Genomic DNA, 21,634 nt, shown 5'->3' with positions numbered 1-21,634 from the left:
GGTGTGTGCGGCGGGGTCCGGCCCGGGCCCGGGCCCGGCCTCGGCCTCGGCCTCCACCGGGCGGCAGGAAGGGCCGGGCGCTGCCCCCTCCCCCGCCGCCCGGCCCGGGACGGCCGTTGGCGGGAGGGACGGGCAGCCGGGAGCGGCGGGGGGGGCCGCCCGCCGCCGCATCCCCCGCCGGGGCCGCCAGGTCGGTACCCGAGCGGGAGCAGCTGGCTCGTCCGCGCGTCCCGGCGGACACAATGGGCTTTATCCCGCGGGGAGGTCTCGGGCGGCGATTCCCACCCCGAGCTTCGGATTCGTGTCACACGCCGGCGAGGCCCCGAGTTAATGAAAACTCTCTGTCTCTCTGCAGATGGCTCTCCGGTTACCGCCGTCCGCACTGGGGATAACACCCGATGTGGCCATTTACGCGCTGTGATTTCTTTCTCTCCGTATCTGTTCCCCTGTGCTCCATCTCCATGCGAGCGGGGAGGCTGGCCGAGTGAAAGGCAGTGCGTTTCGGATCTTCTGTGGGATCTGCTCTGCCGCGTATCGGAGGGTGGAAGCTTTGTGCCTGGGAGTCGTCCTTTCCATTCTTCTTCAGGAGTCGAGGGAGCTTTCTCTCTGACAATGATGAAAACCGAAGGCAAAGGGGAACGGACTTTAAGAAGTGCTTCTCCACACCGAAATGCCTATAAATCTGATTTCCATGCTATCAAATGCTCATTTGATGGCGTAAACAATCCTGAAAACCCTTCCAACAAAACAGGCTTGCATCAGAAGCTGAGCACCTCTTCCAATGGAGCGGGAAATGACCCACATAGTCGAGGCAGAGCTGCCACTTATGGCAATAGAGTACACAAGATCAAAAATATGTTTCTGCAAATGGGAGGCTCATCTTCCACACCCTCTTCTGAAAGCAGTCCACCTGCTGAGACCAAATTAATCAGCCGGGCCATGGCAGCAGAGTACGGGCCTTCTCCAGGTAGCCCATCTTTCCTCATTGTCCAAAAAAATAATCTTCTTAATACAAGTACCAGCCCCTGCGGCAGTCCTGTGGATTCCTTGTCTGTGCCTTCTGGTGCCGACAAGGTCATCCGTAGCAACGATGAGGGAGACTTGGACAAAGTTGCCCTGGCAGAAAAATTTTCAGAGACCAGGAAGCTGTTTGAGAGAAATATAAAACAACGGAGCTCAGTGGACAGATATTCCCCCAGCAAATGTGAAAGAAGTGAGGATAAGAGGAGGCATGGCTCAGCTTCTGATTGCAGCAATGTAGTGGACCACTTCAGTTTTAATACAGAAGCAAGTCTTCCAGTTGCGCTGGAGAAAGTTGAAAATCAAGGTAATGAGGAGTTGAAGCAGCAACATCCCAACAGTGGTTCCAGATCCTCCTTCCTGAATGCAGGCCCCATTTCTAGGAGGCTGGAAAGCTTTCTGGGTGACAGTGATACTGAAGAATCCAAAGAAATTTCCAAAAACGATAGTCCTCCGAATCAGGACCCTTTGAGAGGCCACCACAGTTTGGATTCATCTGCTGTTGCTGAAGGATGTCCAGAGAAGGCTGTGTCCACCAAAGTGCCTGTGATCCTCGGAGATGAGCAGAGCGAGGCACTTGGAAAAGACAAAAGAGAGCAACTGGTACTTGACAGAAGCCTGTGGGATATGGGCAGTACACCTGGTCAGGAGGCTCAGCGGAAATCAGATAATGTTGTCTCCCAGGTTTCTCCCATGGAAGGGACTTGCGCAGAGCTGATTGCACAAAATGAAACCTCAGGGCATGAAAAAGAAGGTTTGGAGAAAGATCACGTTGTTCAAGAGGATCAGGCACTCCGACATCAAGTACAGGAAGGGAGGAGGAGCGACTATTCCTTAGAGGTGGTTGAAGAGTTTACGGAAGGCAGCAAGACCAGCTGGGAAGAAGGAAGAGATGGGATGTCTGTGAAAGATGGTTCAGTTACAGGAGTTCAGGATGTTCTAGAGCAGGAAGGGGATACTGAAGAAGAGGAGCAAGTGGTGGAAAAACAGAGCGAGAACTTCAGTGCTTTTGGAATAGAGAATGCAGCTTTTGATGATGACAGGGATATAGAGCCAGAAAAACAAGGGCCTGAAGGCAAAGAAATTTTGGAGGGAGAGGAGGAGGAGTATCTGTATGACAGTGAATATGAGGAGTTTCCTGGACTTTCTGAAGAGGAAGATCCTGAGCCAGACCGAAAAGTTAGGTTCTCAACAGCTCCTATCAAGGTAAGTACATTTGAATTTTCTTTATTTTTTATTGTTTTGCAGTCAAAAATATCAGGAAATAAATTTTTGTGGGTTTTTTTTTTCAAAGCTCTAAAAACCCTTTAAAAAGTGTGAGCTTATGGCATTTATTCAAAACTGAGTAAGAGAGAAGTTCTAAATTATCACAAGTGATTTCTGAATCACAGCAGCTTCATAAGATAGTCAGCATAGTGAAACACGTGAGATTTTACTTACTGGACATTTTCAGGAGCACTAAGCTTTTAGGAATAGGTGCAAACACATGACCTTTAATAGTTGCCTTCGTTTCTTTAAAATTGAGGCATTGAATTAGGAAGGATTTTTTCAGTTTTACTTTTTGTACAAAAGTTTTAAAAAAAATCCAAAAACAACAAAACAACCAAAAAACCCATAGCAAACCTTCAGTTTTAACTTCAGACTTGTTTTCAGAATTAACTGTGAGAAAATATCAAATGACTGGTTCCTGTTTAAGATTTTCAAATTCTCTCTAATAATAATAATAACTCCCTTTTTTTTTTTTAGTACTGGCATGGTGAACATGCTGTAGGAGTGTTAACATGAGCATTTAGGTAGTTGTGGAAGTAGAAGTTACAAGGCAGACCGGATAATAAGGAGTAGTGTAAGTTATAACGCTAACAAATTAAAAAATTTTCAGTGTCTGATCTTCCCAAAAATGCCCACAAAAATAGTCATTCCACAGCTCAAACTGTATTTACCCATAGTCTCGCAGCAGACTTCAGTTATTGTAGTCCCTCTTAAAGTTTGGGAGGAGAACTGGGAGATGCAGGCCAGGATGGAATGGGAAACTGTCCAGGCTTTCTCAAGCATGCTTTTGTTCTATTACATGAATGAAAAATACCGTTTTTAATAAATGATTTTTACACTTCGTTCGTACAGAGTAGGACTCACTTTTACCGATCAGAGGCACACAACAATTCTGTTGACTCTTGTACTTCCTGCAGCAGAGAGCTGTAACTTCCTAGTTTGCTAAACACACGCCAGTGCTGTCCCCCAGAAAATGTTTTAGGTGTGGCAAAACATGAGTTTTGTTGCGTGTGAGGTTTTTTTATAGTCTCTCCATAGACGACAAGCTGAGTTCACATGGCTCTCTTGTAGTTGATGCTGCTTTAGTGGTGACCTGGAGCACTGAAGGGGGGAGTGCTGCTATTGGAAACTGCATAATGAGTCTGGTGAAGGCTGAGAGAGTGCCGGAGGCGCATCAGTCCATTTCCCCTCACATTTGTGCACTGAGTATCTGAGGAAAGTAACATGTAGAGTCTACTGTAAATGCGTGTGCGTTGAGCGACTGTTGGTTTCCTGCTGTAGGCAGGATTTTACTGGTTATTGCTGAAATCCTACTGAAGCAGTGGCTGTAATAGACTTTTTCTCCCTTCTCTGTTATGTCTATTGTCAGGCTCAGTTCAAAGCATTAGTAAAAATCTCCGTGTCAACTGTGATGGAAGCTCTCGTGTAGGCAAAACTCCGTTTTTGGTAACTAGCACTGTTCAATTATAGCTGCTTCTCTGAAAGCCATAGGAACCAACCTGTTCCAGATTATCAATTACACAACCAGGAGATGAATGGTTAGTAGCAACTGTTAGCAGTTTTCCATTAAAAATAACACAGTTCTTGCCATAATACCCCACTTGTATTGGCAGGATAAACTGTACTTAATAGCAATATGGTCAGTGAACTTTCTTTTTAAGGCCCTAAAATTGAAGCTTGTGATACTTGCCTTCCTTTATACCTTTTCAGTGAAACTTGAGTATATCTTTCCTATAATGGGGATAGAGATCCCTTTGTGTATGTCGTTTTCAATAGCTTTTTTCCTCTCTGTTCCTTATGCCTAAGCAATGATTACTTTCCCCTTGTCTGCCTTTTTGTTTCATATTTTCTATGATACTTAGTGGGAATGAGTGCTGGTATATGGTTTTTAGCCTTTGTGCTCTGTAAAATAAAGAATTACAGCTTTTTTTGCACGTCCCCAAAATCTTTTTTAGTAACGTACCTTTAATATCTCATTAACTTTTTAGAAAATCCCACTTCTACCTCCTAGAAGGAAGTCTCTTTTGTTTGGCTTTATGCATAGATTTTTTTGTGCATCTTAAATTGGAAGAGGGAAAAAAAATCCTGAGTGGTAGCAAAACGTTATTCCTGGTCCCCACCACAGCTTAGAGCAGTGTCATAGTGAGAAATGTATCCGAGTAGTTTCATTTTTCAGCTTTGCTTAGACTAATAAGTTTGACTGAAATGTGAGTGCCATTCCTGACATCCATAGCCACTGGAGGAGGTCTGTTTCTCCTCCTCTTAAGACACTCCTGAGAGAGGCCAGGCTGGCCTTGGCGTTCTTGCTGTTTTCCTTCTGCACCTCTTGTGATTACGAAGAAACCATCTTTGTCTTTTGCAGTTACTGTTTAGCAGGTGTCTGATAGAGTTGGAGAATTCAAAACATTCAGAAGGTGTTTGGGAAAGAAAAGGCACAATCTCAGATTATCAGGGTTCTGCAGTGATGGAGCTCTGACCAATGTACTTGATATACCCAAAAGGGAAGTTGGATATGCATATAGGTAATCGATATAACTTACACCCTAAAAACAGTATTTATGCTGCAACAGCAAAGAGAACTTTATTAATAGCTCTCTTTCGAAGGTCATAGTTGGTTGGAAAATTGGCAAGGCTTTTGAGTAAAAGAAGGAGACTGTGGAGCTCCCAGGGGATGTGTAAGGCAGCTAACACTGTTAGCACTGCATCTGACCTATGCTAGACATCCATAATTGTTGACATCTGTAGCAGGGCTTAAGAACATAATTTGATATGATAGTTTCGGGAAAGATGGAACATAATTACGCAAATACTCCATTATTTTGAGTTGCTTTGTGCCTGTGAAAATACACATACATGAGACTTTGTAAAATAAATGTTTCCGTTCTGTATAAGCTGGTGATAAATGATGTCTGGGAAGATTTATTACTTGCCGTGGGTGACCTGACTCTTTAAGTCCTGCTGCTGTTTGATCTCTGCAGACCTTAAGGAACATTATGTCTCGGTTGCTTGTTTTTCCTACAGCAGTGAAGAGAGTGATACTGTACAGTTATTAGCAGAACTTCACAGACTGGCTTTGTGTTATGGTACATGAGCTATTTTTAGTCTCTTGTTGCCACATATGAAGCTAGTAAGGAATGTAAAGCACACTCAGCTGTCCAAGGTATTTGCAAGGGAACTGAATTTGTCTTTGTCTTGAAGTTTTCTGAGTAAACTGTAAACAGTCAGCGTTACAGACGGTACAAATAACATCAGGTAACTGGGCTGTCATCCCTTTATATTTCATTCTGCTTTTATAATGTAGAGATTAAACTCGCTTGCAACTATGTGATTACCTTGAAAGGCTTTAATTAACATAAATGTAATGACTGAGTGCTGTTTGACATTTGTAATTTTGAAACTTTCCATTGGGAAAACAAATGCCGGTTTCCAAATTGGCTTCTTGAGATGTTTTTACCTCTGACTGTGTCAAACTTTGTCCTCAAAACCTTTAATAGCACTGTGACTAATTTCTGCAACGATTTACGATCCTTAGAAATACTGTAGCTCAGGTAAACTGAAAAGATAGTACAGCTGCTATTTGCTTCCATAAGTCTGTTTAATTAGCAGTGTTATCCAGTTTATGTTGCATGGGAGTGTCCCCAGCTTTTTGTGACTAATACTTTGTTTTAAGATTGTTAAGTCAAGAACACAGTTTAAAAAAAAAAAAAAGAAAATAAAAAACTCAAACCTTTGATAAAGGCTTTATTTTTATATTTTTCATAGTTGAGCAGAAGTTTAAACTTACTTCTTAAATAAGGAAACTGAAAGCAGTTTCGTAGCTTGTGTGTTGTCCTAACCAGCCAAGTATCAGCTGCTTCTGAGAGAATGTGGAAATCCTTCATAATATTGCTATTTGTCTTGCATATTGGAATAAAGCTGTTTTATGTGTAGCTGGGACACAAACGTTAATCTTGTTCAGGCTGGCATACTCTTCAGTCTTTTTAGTACAGAACTGCTTACTGTGGAAGTTAATGAAGCAGTAAATGAAGGTACATTTCAACTAGATTTTGTGTATGACAGCCTATCTGTAAATGCCTGCCACTTTTAGGAGATGCACAATTTTTCTAGGTCAATGTGTAGTCTCCTGAACACTGTGTTAACAAAACGTTGCAGAGTAGTGCTTCAGCTTCATACATCCTCTGATTTTGGAACTATAACTTCTATACTTATGATCGTCATACATAGAAAGGGATACAAAATACAGTAACTGGTGGAAGATACCCAAACCCTGGAGTTTCTTCAGTAATTAGAGAATTGAAACTGTCAATTGTTTGTCAGACATTGGTCAAGCCCTTAAGTAAAATATTTCTGTGGCGTTAAGAAACAAGAATGTGGCACGGATGTAGGTAGATCTAGGAAAATAGAGATTTGATTTGACAGTAGATTTAAACAGAATTGACCTGCATGTGGGTAGTCATCTTTTTTTTTTCTTGACACAAATAATGTATTTCCATTGTGCTTTGCTTGGGATCTTTTGCCATGACAATTTGTTGTAACTCACAGATTCTAATTGTTTTGAAGCTGTTTATCACTTGCATCAACTTTGCAATGTTTGTAACTTAACATCATAACAACTTTATTTCATATTTTTATCTCAAACTTAAACTCTCCACGGTACTTTTCAGTGACTTTTCACAAAAGGTAACCCTGTTGTACTCTGCCTGCATCTGAAAGCATGGCATTTCCTGCTGGTTAACTTAAGAGTATGAGATGTTAAAAACATGGATATTAACTGGAGGAAGAAGGTACATTTTTTCATACGCATGTATGGAAATTTTGTTATTTTGTTGGGGGTTTTTTTAAGGAAAGATAATCTTTAAACTCTTATTGAAATGTCAATTTTCATAAAAGTTAAATGTTTTTTAAGCCTAAAGGCATTTATTTCTGCATATAGATTTACCTAGTTTTAGAAAGTTCCGTATCTAGTATTTCTGATGCCTTTCTGGTCCTTGTTACGTTTTGATTCCATGATCTTTGTTCGCTCTCCAGAAAGAAGCACTTTCAACTCAAGCTTTCTTTGTTTGTTTCCTTTGTTTGGGGTTTTGTTTGTTTTTTTTTTTATCATACATTTTCTGGTTTGTTTTTTAGGAAGTATATGATATATAAGTTTTACGATGGTAGATTGATTTGGCATTTCAAGAGTTTTTGGATGAGAGTCCAGTGCCAGGTTATAGGGCTGTAGAGCAGAAATTTAAACCAGAAGAGAAAAAGCAAAGAATTTCTTTTTATGTCCAGGCTCACTGCTGGAGCAGCGTGGCTCTCTACATTAATATCTCAATGTATTTCTAACTGAATTATTCCCTAAATGCTGTTATATGACATACTAGCTGCTCTGTTTGATATACTTGATGACACTATAAAACTATAGACAAATAAGAGAACACTGAGGTTATGGGTGTCAGGTGAGGTGATGGTGAGGATGACAGGTTATCACCCGTCTGTCCTCACGCCTTTTTCAGGAGAAAATAAATTATCCCTTTTCTTAGCATTCTAACGTATGAGAGAAGGTGAACACTCAGAAGGACATGAGTAAAAAGAAGCGCACCCCTGAGATCTGAGTACATATTTTGTAATCCTGAGATCAGGAAGATACAGTGTAGCAGTTTTTTACAGGTTCTTACATTTTTATTGGGTAGTAAAGTATTATTGCAAACGGCAACATGCAAATTGTTTAGATTTATTTCTTAATCATTTTCCTCCATCACCCTCTGATGTGTCTTGGTATAGTGAGACCGTCCTCCTTTTCAGACCTGGTGTATTGATCATTGCTAGTGACAGTATTACTGCAGATTAGTTAATTGAGTTGATCCTGTATGGCACAGTTGTTTTGTTGTTGTTTCTTTGTATGGCCTTTAGAAAAGAGCCAGATGGACTATTTTTGTGTTCATTGTTATTCTTTGGAAATTCCTCTTACCATATTGTTTGCTATTTAGATTTGGTCAGGTCAAGATTTTTGTTTTGCTGAATACTAAATATAATACACATATCTAATTCTTCTGGATTGCCAGGCTTAACTTGGTGGTACCACGACACCTGTGAAGCTTATGGATGTGCATGATTGAATCACTTTCTCTATATACAAAGTCTTTCAGGAGCCAAGATTTTTTGGGGCTGCCCCCCCTTTATGTGGTATTGTGAGTAGTTTTTACCTCTTCTGGTCATATCCTATTTATTTGGAGTCTTTCAGTCTCTCTGTCAGGCAGAGCGCAATGCCACCTCAACTGAGATGGTGGTGAAGTACAACCAGGTCACCGCAGAGCCCTGCTTCCATGGAGGGAGGATGTGGATTGTTTCTCAACTTCTTCTTTGAATGTTTGAAATGAAATAAAATCAATGCACCAAATCTGAATGGATGTTTTTCTCTGTCCTCAGTATTTCTTTCACTGGCATTTAAAAATGAAATACCTGAAAGTGAAATAGAGTGTTTCTCCTTCTGGAGTAGGTAGTGTAGCCTGACTGAAACAGATACCCATGTTGTCTGTCTTGCTCTCTAGCTAGCTCCAGTGCCTTTGCTGCTGCGGTGAGCTACAGAACCAGAGCGTAAATTTTACTGGTTTTATTGAGGATTGAGTAGAGAGTAGTGAGACTGGTTTATTTATGATGAAATTAGCTGTATGAAATTGTCTGTACTGTAGAGCTGAAGCAAGGTTGCACTTACGGCTTTATGTAAACTACCAAACTTTCTGCTTGGTAACAGAAAACGCTACATTGAATGTAATGGCTTATAATATTAACCTGTTTAACTGTTACCAGCTGGTCTGAATACTTTTTGAAGAGTAAAAGTGTAAGTGTTTAAAAAAAAAAAGGCAAGCAAGGTATTTCTTCTTGCTGATTAAAGGATTTGATGGCTTGAATTGACTTCAATCAGGTATAGTCACTTTTCACTTAAAATATAACAAATAGTGGTAATAAAATACTAACTGTGTGGCTTTCGGAAACAGAGGGAAGAGTGGGTAGTGGTAAGGAGGTGTCTACTTTAACTGAAGAGGGAGATTGTAAGAGTAAACTGTAAAGTGTACATTATACTTCAGTCCTACTTCAGTGCTACTGTTTCAAATGATTATTCATGTTTGCCTGGGCACTTCACATCTTGCCAGGCATCGCGAAGGCCATCAGTTTGAGAAGCGGAAACTGTTTGCTGTTAGATAATTTTTCCCTGATCCGTAACTTGTGTTTTGAATGAGTGTCGGTGAACTCAAATGTCGAAAGTCAGAACTAGAACTGTGTTTTGGTAGCAACGTGAACCAGCCGGTGCAGGTGGTCGTCGCTGGGCGTCCTGTCCGGGCAGGAGGTCAGTCACGCTTCAGTGTCTCTCTCAGCTGCGAGGTGGTACTGGAACTGCCTGTGCAGGTGTTGTGAGGCTTCCCAGCCAATACTGCGGTATTACATGAGAATTTTAAAGTGGTGTTGGTATTGCTTCCGTTCCAGTTAGTTGGGAGCCCTTCTGGGCAGTTACTGATTTCTTAATCTTACTGTTTAATTACTTTTGTAATGTTCTGCTTTTGATCAGGCACAGACAGATCTAGAAATGAATACGGGAGTGGAGGTTTTTGGACTGTTGTGTTATGACTCCGTAGCAGTTTCATGCAAACACGTGGTAAATTAGTGCCTCTGTTCTGAAGAGTTCACCCTCTAACAAAATTAACATTCCGCTAAAACTAATAGTTCTTAAATAGAGCTTTTTATGTGCTGCTAAGTGTTTGAATTAAGCAAGATCACTGTTGTTTTTCTGTGATAATGCTGTTTTCTGCGATAGCGCTAAGACGATATAATAGAGATTATATCCATTGGATATAATGGAGATATATATCCATTATATATAATATATATTTTTAATATATCCATTGGATATAATGGAGATTTTTAGTTCTGTATGGTAACAGGAACTGAACGGTAGGATCTTTTAGACAGTAGGTTGTGTTGTGGTTTTTCTGAGTGCTGATCTTGACGATGTTGATATTAGCATCTTCATAGAAGGAGGCATACTGAGTTTTGCATTCCAAAAGGGATTCATTTTCCTGGCGTGAAAGATGCAGTTTGTTCTGTCTCCAAATAAATATTTTTGCTGTTCAAGGACTAAGAATGTATTTGAAAATTTCTGGTTATGTATCTTAATTTAGTTGAAATAACCGTTAAAGTTCTGCCCTCTGTCAGAACGTTTTTGGATTCAGTTTGGTTTTATTCATTCTGAAGAGGTCTTGAGTGTAAAAAGAATTTCATTTTTCAGATAACAGGGGGTTTCATCATTTATTAGCTTGACAGGATCCAGAAGTTATTAATGTTAGGTTAACCTACTGAATATATAACAAGCTACGGTAAAAGGCTTGTAAAATTCACATGGTTTCCACAGTAAAATTCATCTGGTTTCTCCTACGTTGAGACAATAACTTGTGTTTGCTAAAGCATATATTTTAAAAGTATCACTTGTACATTAATAGTTTTATGATCTCTGGCTACCAGTGGTTTCTAAATAGAAAGATTAGAATTTCTTTTGTCCCCAATGTGTTTGATTCAGTGACTAAACCCTGCCAGACACAGCGCAGGGATGAACTGTGTTTAGCTTTCTCATCAATCTTCTAAACTGTGTAACTTGTAACTTTTAAAATGTGAGTAATAAATCTGTGTTTAATGTTACCTTTGCTACTTGGCAAGAACAACTTGCTGAGTAGTTCTGTGTTTTCTATATTAGTATCATCATTTTTACCCTTCTGTCTCGTAAAAGTTGAATACCATGTTATGATTCCACATGTACACAAGAAAAATTTCTGTCTTTCACACTTAACTCTTTGGCCATAGTTTTCTTAGTCTGCTCTGCTTTTCTTTTTGTTATTCCAGTGTTTGGCTTCTGGCTACATATCCGTTTTGCTTTTCTTCTTTTTCATCAAAATTATCTTTCTGAAGTTGGGGGGGATACTATTATGAAATGGGTCTATCTTGTCTTAATCGTGAGGTTATGTTTTTTAGAATGGTACCTAAAAGTTCTCACACACTTGTCATCTGTCACTTTAAGAGAAAACTATGAATTCTGTCTCTTAAAGAATTTATCAGATTTGATTTCAGATAGATTTTTCTTAAAAAGCTAGTGTGCATAAATATTAGTAGTCTACATTTGCGTAGACATGTTTGTGCTATTATTTTATGAATAACAATTATAAACATCACTGTAATCTAAGCCACCACTAATCTTAAATTCTGTGATCACTCCTGGCAGATGATCAATTCCTATGATCAATTTTGTGTCAAAATGGCTAAATTCCATGAGACTCTCAAGTACAATACTTTCAAGTTGGAAAAATATGTAATAATTTTTAGAAATTGCAGAGATATTTTAGTGCTGGCAGCCTAAGACCTGCAGCATATGTAATGCTGATATGGTCGTGCAATTTTGCTTTCCCCAAATTTCCAGCGCTTTATAAATGGTTGTGTAAGGAACAGGTCATTCTTTTGCTAATGTAATTCTTCAGTAGGTAGTGGCTACGTGCATTATCTTCTGCTGTGTGAGTTAGACCACTGAGTTATAAAGCATCAAGAAAATATAGTTGTCAGTGTCTCTAAAATGAACTGCTGCTATTCTCCACATTTTGCTCATTCAGCCATTTGATAATTAGTGGTCTTAGTCATATTATTGATACTAGATCATATGTACACCTATGAATAAGCAAACTTGATTTTTTTTTTCATGCCCCACTATTTGCTTTGTTCTCAAGAACTCAAATATTCTCATTCACAAGGTATCATTTGTCCTCTCCTGAACTTTCTTTTCATTATTAGTTTAAAATTCATCTTATTATAACTTGACTATATTTTTAAAGAGATTGATTTTTCTGTTGGAATGGAAAGGAACCAAACTAGACTGGTCTTGTTCTAAAGGGAGAATAGTGCTTCATGAAATGCTTTTGCTTCATATCCTATTTACTGATTGGGTGGGGAGGGAGATTAATTTAAAGAACTTGACCACCTTTTTTCTGCTAGTGGATAGTAAGGATACTTGAGACCATTTGAATGGTTTTCTTTGTCTATTTTGCAGGTTTTTCTGTAAAGTTTATGGAAGACAGATACTGTAAGTGCAACACTTACTGTCTTTCTGTGTCCCGTTATTGCCCAATGGTGTCTGTACGATAGTCCAAAGGAGTTTATCAGTTTATTTGCCTTTATGCAAGACTTAGGAATAACAACTTTTCAGGAAGGTTCTTTCATTGGGGGAAACATAAGACTTCTGAGAGTGGGTTTCTTCCTTCCCTTTCAGCGAAGTGGATCTAATCTTGCTTACTGGACTGCTATATGGCCATGCCATGTGTCTGGAGTAGCTGTTTTGCAAAGAGTTGTGAAACTGTCCTCCAGCTGTAGGCTGGAGGTGAAGCAGTAAAGTCCCCATGGGAAATACTGAGTTACATTAGTTGCTTTTTGGTAATATGTTTCAATAACCGTTTTCCTGTGTCTGAGGCTACTGCCATGCAGAGCTAACACCATATACTAGCAGATAGAAATTCACTGGGAAAACACTAATTACAGCAAATTACAGTTAATTCTGTCTTATTTATAGGATTGTAGTTACCTGTCTAGGTAGTCTTAGTGGGAAAATGCAAAAGTTGCAAAAACTTAGTAGGCCAGTGTAAATAAACTTTGTCTTAGCGCTGCACATTCTTAATTAGGGAGATGGATGCTGTAGCTGCAATCCATAACTGTTTTTTGTCTTACAGTGATGTTAAGTAAAACACTCAGTGTCTGCAAAAACTTAAGCAAATAAACCTTGTTTTTCAGATAAATGGGGGTATTATTTTTTTTCCTAACTTATGAATTTAAATACAGTTAATGAGTATGCTGATAAGTAAAATTAACCTTGTTACATGTAGCTCATTCTTCCTTTCTAGATTTCTGTCTTAATTCATGTTGGTTGTTTGTCTTTTATTTTTAACAGTTCAGAAATTCAGCTGGAGTGGTTACTAAAAATAGTAATGTCTGTAACAAGGCATTTCCTTTTCCTGGGAAACTGCGTGATTCCCTTGCAAAATCAGAAAACTACATCTGTTTGAAGCACTGTAATTGGCAGATGGTGTGGGGGGAGGGAAGAAGAGAGGAAGAAGGATTTGGGGGAAATGTAGTCCTAAAAAAAAAAAAAAAGTCATGCTATATCAAAGAGGAGATGACTGATTTCTTTTAACTATTTGGTGCATTTACAACACAAAATTATGTAAGGAATTGTTTTGAAATTTCTAAAATGTTACTTCTATGCAAGGTGGAAACTGTCTTACAGTTTCTTGCAGTATTTATTAAATTACTGGTTGTTTAGAAAATGACATTTCTAAAAATACCACTTTAATTTCCTTACTGATTTTCTTTCAATTATATCATGTTTGGAAGGCATTGGGAAAGCACTAAAAAAGGTTTTCTGTTACCTTTCTTAGGTTTTCAGTACTTACTCAAATGAAGACTATGATAGACGTAATGAAGAAGTTGACCCTGTGGCAGCCTCAGCTGAGTATGAACTTGAGAAAAGGGTGGAAAAAATGGAAGTGTTTCCTGTGGAAATTGAAAAAGGTGCAAATCAAACCTTGAACATTTGCAAGAGATACTATGTGCACAAAACATAAAAAAAATTTTAAACTGTATTTTCCCTCAATTTAGGTCTTGAATTTTTCAGTGTGTGTTCAGGCTTTCATTTGAGGATAGTTACGCTGAATTTGGTGAACGTTAACTGGACAGGCCTCTAGTAAGTGCAAATTGTCATACTTAATGGAAGTTAGGAAGGCTATGTTACTGAGTGACAGATCTGCACCAAAATATATACAATTCATAAATACTGCTATCTCTTCCAGATAGCATGATGCTTTGACTCTAACAGGCAGAAATAACTACAGAACAAAAAGGCTACTATCTAGTAGTATCTAGATTAAAAAAAAAAAAAAAAAAGAGACAACATATTTTCTAAGTTAATTTTCCTATCTTTTGTGTGGAAGGACTTGGAACACTTTGAAACAGCTCACTACTGCTAAGTTTTACATTTTGTGTTATGCGGCTAATGTTAGATTTTTTAATCCCTTAGGTGACAGTGGTCTGGGCATCAGTATTATTGGAATGGGAGTTGGTGCTGATCAGGGACTGGAAAAACTAGGTATTTTTGTAAAAACAATAACAGATGGCGGATCTGCTCAGAGAGATGGACGGTGAGTTTTTCATTGAATTGATTATGCTTTTTACAAATTTCTAACTGAGACCAGTTGTTTTCATTGGATATGCTAAATACTGTGAATACAAGTACAAACCTGAATGCAGCTGAATAAATATTACATGCCTACTTTATGTTCATTTTTGAAAAAACAGGGAGGTTATTTAATATAGAACATTTTTGCAAAATAAGTGTAGATCTGCTTTTAAGGCATATACGAGAAAAGCTTAGAATGTTCCCATGTGTAAAAATACCACAAAATCCTGTTGTCATCCCCAGACACCAATCACTGTGTAAATAGTATAAAAAATATCAAGGCAAATATTGTGTAAATTTTAATTGGTTATCTGCACAGTAACTGAGAATCAGGAGATTGTTTTTAAGCAGTTAATTTCTTGGGACTCAGAATTTCTCATTATAAATACCAGTGATTTTTTAAGTGATACTTGTCATGTCAAAAATCTGTCAAGCCAAAATACTTTTGTTGAACTGATAGCTAAGCATTTATTTATTTTGCAGAATTCAGGTAAATGATCAGATTGTTGAGGTTGATGGCATAAGTCTAGTGGGAGTTACACAGTTCTTTGCAGCCACTGTATTAAAAAACACCAAAGGCACAGTGAGGTATGTATGTTTCCTATCAAATAATACTTTCTTTTTGTCATTTTTCATTAATGGAGAATACAAAACCATAATCTGAAAGTTTTACGAAGATGTTGTTGAAGAAAACTAATTTCTTAAGCTTTTTGCTACAAGGTAATTTTTTTCCCTCTGTAGGTTTCTTATTGGGAGAGAGAAGCCAGGGACTCAGAGTGAAGTAGCCCGCCTCATTAGTGAGACCTTAGAGCAAGAGAGATGTCTGTATGAGCAGCACTATGTTCATGATGATACAGAGCAGGTAAAACATGGTATATACTTACACATTTAAAGTATATGATTACCACTACATGCAATAATTTCTGCAAATGGAATAAAGGTTTTGTGAATCAAATTGAGGGGGAGGATAAAACAGGCAACTTGTGAAACACGTAAAATACAAACTTCATACATTACTACTGTCAAGGCGCATGATTGTTGCTACTTGCTATACTTCCAATTTATCAATAATCTAAACAATGTCAGCCGTGTGTGATTGTTCTGTGGATGGCTTCCTTAGCTCTCTTTTGTGGAACTTTGATGGAGGTGTTTAGAAGTCATCTTTAAAATGTCTCATAGGTATAAGAAACTAAAACGGAATAGTCACTAGTTGAAGAAAAGTTTTGCAACTGTTTGGATTCCTTGATTGCGTGCTTTTGTTATTGCTGCTACCACAATGCAAAGTGCTTGCGTTACAGAATGTCGTGATTTTCCCATTTTGTCAGGATGATGACTATGATGATGATGACGATACATATGAGTCACATTTACATGGAAAATCTGTAGAAGTTTTTGATCTTCCTGAAAACGAAGATATCGGTTTACCACTGGATATGGATTCAGCACAGTCTCTTCTTAAATTTAAAGAGGTGTGGTAGCAGTTTCTTAAATATTCTTTGTGGTGCACTTGAGGTGCATCTGAATCTTGTAAGATTTGGATATAATCTCCTTCATGTCCCTCCTCATTGTGGTTTTGGGTTTGTTTTCCCAACATTGCCAATAAATCTCTCTGGTAAATGTCCCTTGAAATGTAGGTCTTCTGTAGTTTTTTGATCCCAGCTTCCCTATACATATTTATATTAAATGGTCCTTTGATTTAAATTAAATTTTAAAAAGCCCTTGGAAACAGGCATTAGAACCCAACATCACCTCGCTCCTTGTTGTCATGTCTGAACATTGCATTAAATAGATATGATACTTCTCTTAGTTCTTTAGCCTGCTGGACTTCACATTTATTTGCTGCATAGTAGAATGGCTTTAGCTGGGGCGGGGAGCATGCGAGGATAAGTATGCCCATTCTGAATGGTCTATGCTGCTATTAACATAATATAAATAAAAGATAGTCACAGATTCATTTGTTTTAATGTGTGTTTGGTACATTATGCCTTGCCAAAAAAAAAAAAAAAATCCCTTTAGGGTTACAGATGGAAAGTGACATACAGGAAATAACTGATAGTTGTCCAAAAAATGTGATTTTGCACTCATGTGTGTGCTGTTTTCTTAAGACGTATAACAGTAATCTTTACATTTGGCTTAGGTGTAGACTTTATCCATTTCTAATACTCCTGTGAAGATTTGCGGTGTAAAGTACAAAGCTTAATTTTAAAACAAAACCAGCATGTTTAGTTGTAAGTGCTGGTAAGTGAAAATATTTAGTACTTGATTCTGTGTACCAGTTGTCATCATAAGTGCATTGCTACCTTTTCATTCCCCTGGCACACTGAAACATTATTTTAATCTCCTCACCTTTCATAATATACAGATAAAGATGTGGGATTTTTAACTATGGGTAGTCATGTATTATTTTTGTAGCAAATAGAATACCATGGAATTAACTCAAAACCTATTATGGTTTTAATTTGAGTTCAACTTTTTTTTTAATAAAAGTTGATGATCACGTCTCCTGTAATTGACAAATAATTAAGTTGACTTTATGCTACTATAAAAATGGTTTGAGGAAGAAGAGAATCATGGACAACTACTGAAAACTAGCATTTCAAGTGTCATTTTGTGTCTGCTCATACAATTTTATTTTTGTTTCAGCTACAATTAAAACATGCAGTAACAATAGCTGAAGTGAATCAACTGAAGGAGAAAGTAAGTTTTCAAAGAATTTTATTGTTTGGTGGTGGGTTTTGGTTTTGTTTTTATTTCTACCTACGAATCTTACCAATAATAGGCTGAATGCAGAAGGCAGTAATCTGTTTTAGGCCTCAGGCTCTATGTACTTCATCTTATGCTAGACAGGCATTTCTAAGCTGAAGAGCTGTGCTCAAATTAAAAAACAAAAACAAAACACCAAACAAACCAGCCCCCCAAATCCACAAAACAAACAAAAAAACCCAACCCCGTAATCCCCCCTGTGCCATTATAAAATGAATGCTTCAGTATTACTGCTTAAAGTAGAACTGAATGTAGTGGAGTACTGTGTGAAACAAACTCCCAAACAAATATGAGAACATTTTCTGTGGAGAGAACTTGTCTTATTCGAGTACAGATTTGGCACTTACGAACAATGGTTTGTGGTGACTTTCTGTTACCAGAAAGTTATTTCTGTTAACCTTGTTTCTCCTCTTTCCCTCCTCAAACTTCTGAAACGCTCTGGGGAGAGAGTTTTTTCCAGCTTATTTTTTTGGTAAGGATTCGTTCAACACTTCTGCTTTCTCAGAGAAAGGGTTTCTTATTCTTTTTGCTGCTTTTTCCGCTGATGGAGATCTGTGCATGGCTTTTTTTCTGGAAACGTTTGTTGTAAGTGAGCAGCTGCTTTTATTCCATTGTCATTCCGTGTTGCTTTGCCAAGAAATGTGTACCCGAGGACAAGTTGCAGTACACTGCTGGGGGCAGGTAGCAAGTGGGGAGGGGATAGTGCTTCAGATTGCAGTAATTTTGAATAACAGTATCTATTAGGGTTTTTCTTGTACTCTGCAAATGTTCAGAGCTCCAAGTGTAGAGAGGCAAGGCAGACAAAACGTTTTTGTGTTCTTATGATAGTTCTGATTCTGATTTCTGACAGTGCCCCTCCTCCTTGTGATATTCTTGAAATTTGGCCCAAATGGATTGCTAAAAAATTCTTTAAAATGTTTGTGTTAGTACAACTTACTGCCCCATTTTTAATTCAAGAAATTCGTGGTCCTTTCAGCATCTCTGTTCCATCAGCAGGTGATCTTAACTGGCTTCAAAGACAGTGGATTCGTAAGTGTAAATCACAGAATCATTAAGGTTGGAAAAGACCTTCAAGATCATCAAGTCCAACCGTTAACCCAACATCACCATGCCCCCTAAACCATGTCCCGAAGCACCATGTCCACATGTTTTTTGAATACTTTCAGTGATGGTGACTCCACCACCTCCCTGGGCAGCCTGCTCTAATGCTTGACCACTCTCTTGGTGAAGAAATTTTTCCTAATATCTAATCTAAACCTCCCCTGGCGCAATGGTGTCCCCAAAGAATGAGGCATGGACAAACTAAGTGGTATCCTGCCTGCTCATTCCTCCAAGGCTTAGAGAACGTCACATGTTAACATTCCTTTTTATAATGTGGCAGCTGTCAAGCTGAAGGGGCCCCCATCCCTCTCCTTTGTTGAGGGAATGTTTGGTGTTTTTATACAATTAGCCCTAGGAAAGCAAACCATGGATATATCGTTATTTATTAGGAAGACCAATGTCTTTATAAAGTACTGGGTAGGATAACTGGTCTCATTAGCTTTATTCAACAAGCTGTTGGTAACAAAGTAGTAGGACAGGGAACTTGTCTTACACAGGTTAAGATTCTGTATCTCCAGTTGCCTTTGAAGGTAATCAAAATAGGCCTCTCCAGAGGTATTAAGAGATGGTGAGAGCAAAGAAATCTTGAACAAGTCAACATAAGCTAACAACAAAGGTCGTCTGCATTTTCTCTCTTTAGAAGACTCTTGGGTTTGAGTTCTAAACTTACTTGAATTAGTAAGGGTTGGAAGAATTCATATGATTTCTTTAAAAGTTCAGTGGTTTTTTTAATATTACTGGTAAGTATTTAATTGTTATTACCTATTCTCTACTTAAACATGTATAAACAACTGGTTTTTGTTTCATCTTTTAGTTTAGATTAATTCCTTAAGTATTAATCTTTTCAGCTAAAAATTGTTGAAGCAGAAAAAAATGAATGGAAACTAAGTCGAGCCCAACTTCAGCAAAACTTAGACGAAAGCAAAGAGAAAATTAAAAAGTTAGAGACCTACTGGTTAGAGGCACAGAGTTTATGCAAAACAGTAAATGAGCATCTTAAAGAAACTCAAGAACAATGTGATGCCCTTGAAAAGAAATACAACAAGGCCAAGAAATTGCTTAAAGATTACCAACAAAAGTAAGTACTCCAAAATACTAGGTCTCGCTTGCTTGCTTGCTTGTGTGTTTTGTACATTATGGGGAAAACTGACAACAATACCTAGGGTTAGGATTTTCTTAACACACTTCCTTTTCATTTGTCAGAGTTCAGGTAAGCTGTGGGCTATACATGCTGAATTCTTCCGTACCTTAAGTCACCAGCTTCTGGAAAGGTTCTCAAAAAATTTTGCTGCTGTCTTTGATTCTAAGCTTAGGAAAAATGTTTTAATGTTTAAATAACACATTTTTAAAACAACTTAGTTGAGAAACTGTAATGCATCTATACTTTTGGAAGGACTACTTGAAATTCGTCATGAGGTATTTGGAAGTACCTTTTTCTGTTTGTGAAAAACTCTCTAGCTTTGACCAACTTAAGTGTTCCAGATAGCGTAGGCATCAAAGGATATATAATAAGAGACAGATATGTGTGATTCAGTCTGAGGTAGGAGTTACATCTTGTGGCATATGTATCTAGCCCATTAAAATGGCAGCATGAAAACAGTATCTTCCATCTGTTAACAGGTTTGGGTTTTTTAACAGGGGTAATACTGCTTATTAGATACACCTGTGTAAGCCTTGAACACTGTTGTCACGCCGTTGTGTCTATTTGTTCTACCTTCTTTCCTCTTAGCTAAACAAGAGCTAATTGCAAAATACTTGTAGAAGTGTCTTGATAATACAGAACACAACTGTTGCTTTTGATAGTTACTGTAAGCATATAATTCTCTTGTCCCCAATTTCTTTACTTGCTACTTATTTTTAAAGGCAGTTTGCATGATCTTTTGCTTTGTAGCCCGCATTCAGAAATGTTACTTTTCACAGTGCATTTTTGTGCTGTTTGAGCTTTTTAAAGGTCACCTTTCCCCTCTCCTCTCAAGCTTATCCCCGTGGAAGTTCAAAAGTATGTTAAGATGACTGCTAACATGCTGGTTTCTATTTCCTCGCTGTTTAGCAAATTCCCATTATTCTTTTGACTGTTCCTGAAGCTTTTGCATTTTGTGTACGTGTTCTACACTTACTTTCTGGTTTTGTGTGTTATTCTATATGACTTGCAGAAAAAAGCAGCTTTAATTTTTGTTTCCTTCTTGTAGTCATTGTTTCTTTTTGTAAAACCCAGCAATTGCAATTTCTGTAGGATGAACCAAGTAGAAACTTGAAAGAATTCTGCCAAAGCTTTTGGAAGGAAAATACTGTGTGTGGAAGAAAGATATCATATTGGAGTCATACATAGATTTCACACTTTAAATGTATATGCAACTTGCCACTTTTAAAGGCAGAGAGGTGGTTGTAACTTTGTAGAAAAAGTGTTGCAGCACATCCTTTTTCAGCCCAGAGTAAATTATAGTGTCATAGATATTTTCTTTTGAAGACAGTAGAAGTATACAAATACATAGGTAATTTTGTGCTGTTACAACATTAATGTTATACCTTCTGGACTGATTTTTTTTCAACGTTTACTAACAAAATGTTTTTTAATAAATGCAACTGTGCATATTTCTATTTTATGTATTTTTCTACATTTCTATATATTACTGTTTCATATATATGTATATATTTCTTTCACCAGAGAACTAGAATTTATGAAAAAAGAAGAGGATCATTCAAGGCTACTTGAAGAAAGAGACCAGAAATATGCAGAACAGCTTAAAATATATCAGGAAAAAGTAAAGCAGTATTATATTTTGAAATAAATTTCTGCATTCTTGGAGAGTTGTATCTCACTTCTGAATTTTAATTCTTTCAGATTTCAGAGCTTGAAAGTAAATTAAAAGTATATGAGAAAATGCCATACATGTTTGGAGGTGACAGTTTATTGGAAGATGGCTGTCAAAGTCCAGGCCAATATAATGAACAGTCAAAGATAAGAGAAGAAAATGAAAAAGAAACAGAATCAATAGAAGAAAGACTAAATTCTTCAGATATGTTAATTTCGGGTAAGTAGGTTGTAGGATCTTTGATTTGCATTTAACAAAAATTAGGAGGAATTATATGTGTAGTGGGGTTTTTTTGTTGTTAAAAGATGTCAAGCATTTGCTGTTTCCTACTGACTGGGTAAATGTTTGACCTGAGCCAGTGTGGATATTTTTGTTTAGGTCCCCCAACATTTTCAGTATTGTAGTAATGTATTTCTTAAACGCTGTG

General features: G+C 37.9%; 1 protein-coding gene across 1 annotated transcript in view; it reads left to right on the top strand.

The window, feature by feature from the left end:
* Positions 1 to 612: 612 nt before the first annotated feature.
* LOC309406290 (neurabin-2-like) overlaps positions 613 to 21,634 on the top strand; it is a gene marked incomplete at both ends in the record, with an annotated part of 41,367 nt that continues 20,345 nt past the window's right edge. Inside the window, 10 exons of the mRNA XM_082001404.1 lie at positions 613 to 2,226; positions 13,734 to 13,866; positions 14,372 to 14,492; positions 15,014 to 15,118; positions 15,272 to 15,392; positions 15,856 to 15,999; positions 17,174 to 17,227; positions 19,243 to 19,472; positions 21,060 to 21,156; positions 21,237 to 21,426. Of these exons, the coding sequence (XP_081857530.1) occupies positions 613 to 2,226; positions 13,734 to 13,866; positions 14,372 to 14,492; positions 15,014 to 15,118; positions 15,272 to 15,392; positions 15,856 to 15,999; positions 17,174 to 17,227; positions 19,243 to 19,472; positions 21,060 to 21,156; positions 21,237 to 21,426 (2,809 nt within the window). The remainder of the gene's footprint in view (positions 2,227 to 13,733; positions 13,867 to 14,371; positions 14,493 to 15,013; positions 15,119 to 15,271; positions 15,393 to 15,855; positions 16,000 to 17,173; positions 17,228 to 19,242; positions 19,473 to 21,059; positions 21,157 to 21,236; positions 21,427 to 21,634) is intronic.

Source organism: Phaethon aethereus (assembly GCF_964289735.1).
Source record: "Phaethon aethereus genome assembly, chromosome: 6".
Taxonomy (NCBI): domain Eukaryota; kingdom Metazoa; phylum Chordata; class Aves; order Phaethontiformes; family Phaethontidae; genus Phaethon; species Phaethon aethereus.
The sequence above is the reverse complement of the archived record's forward strand: the minus strand, read 5'-3'. Positions and strand labels throughout refer to the sequence as shown.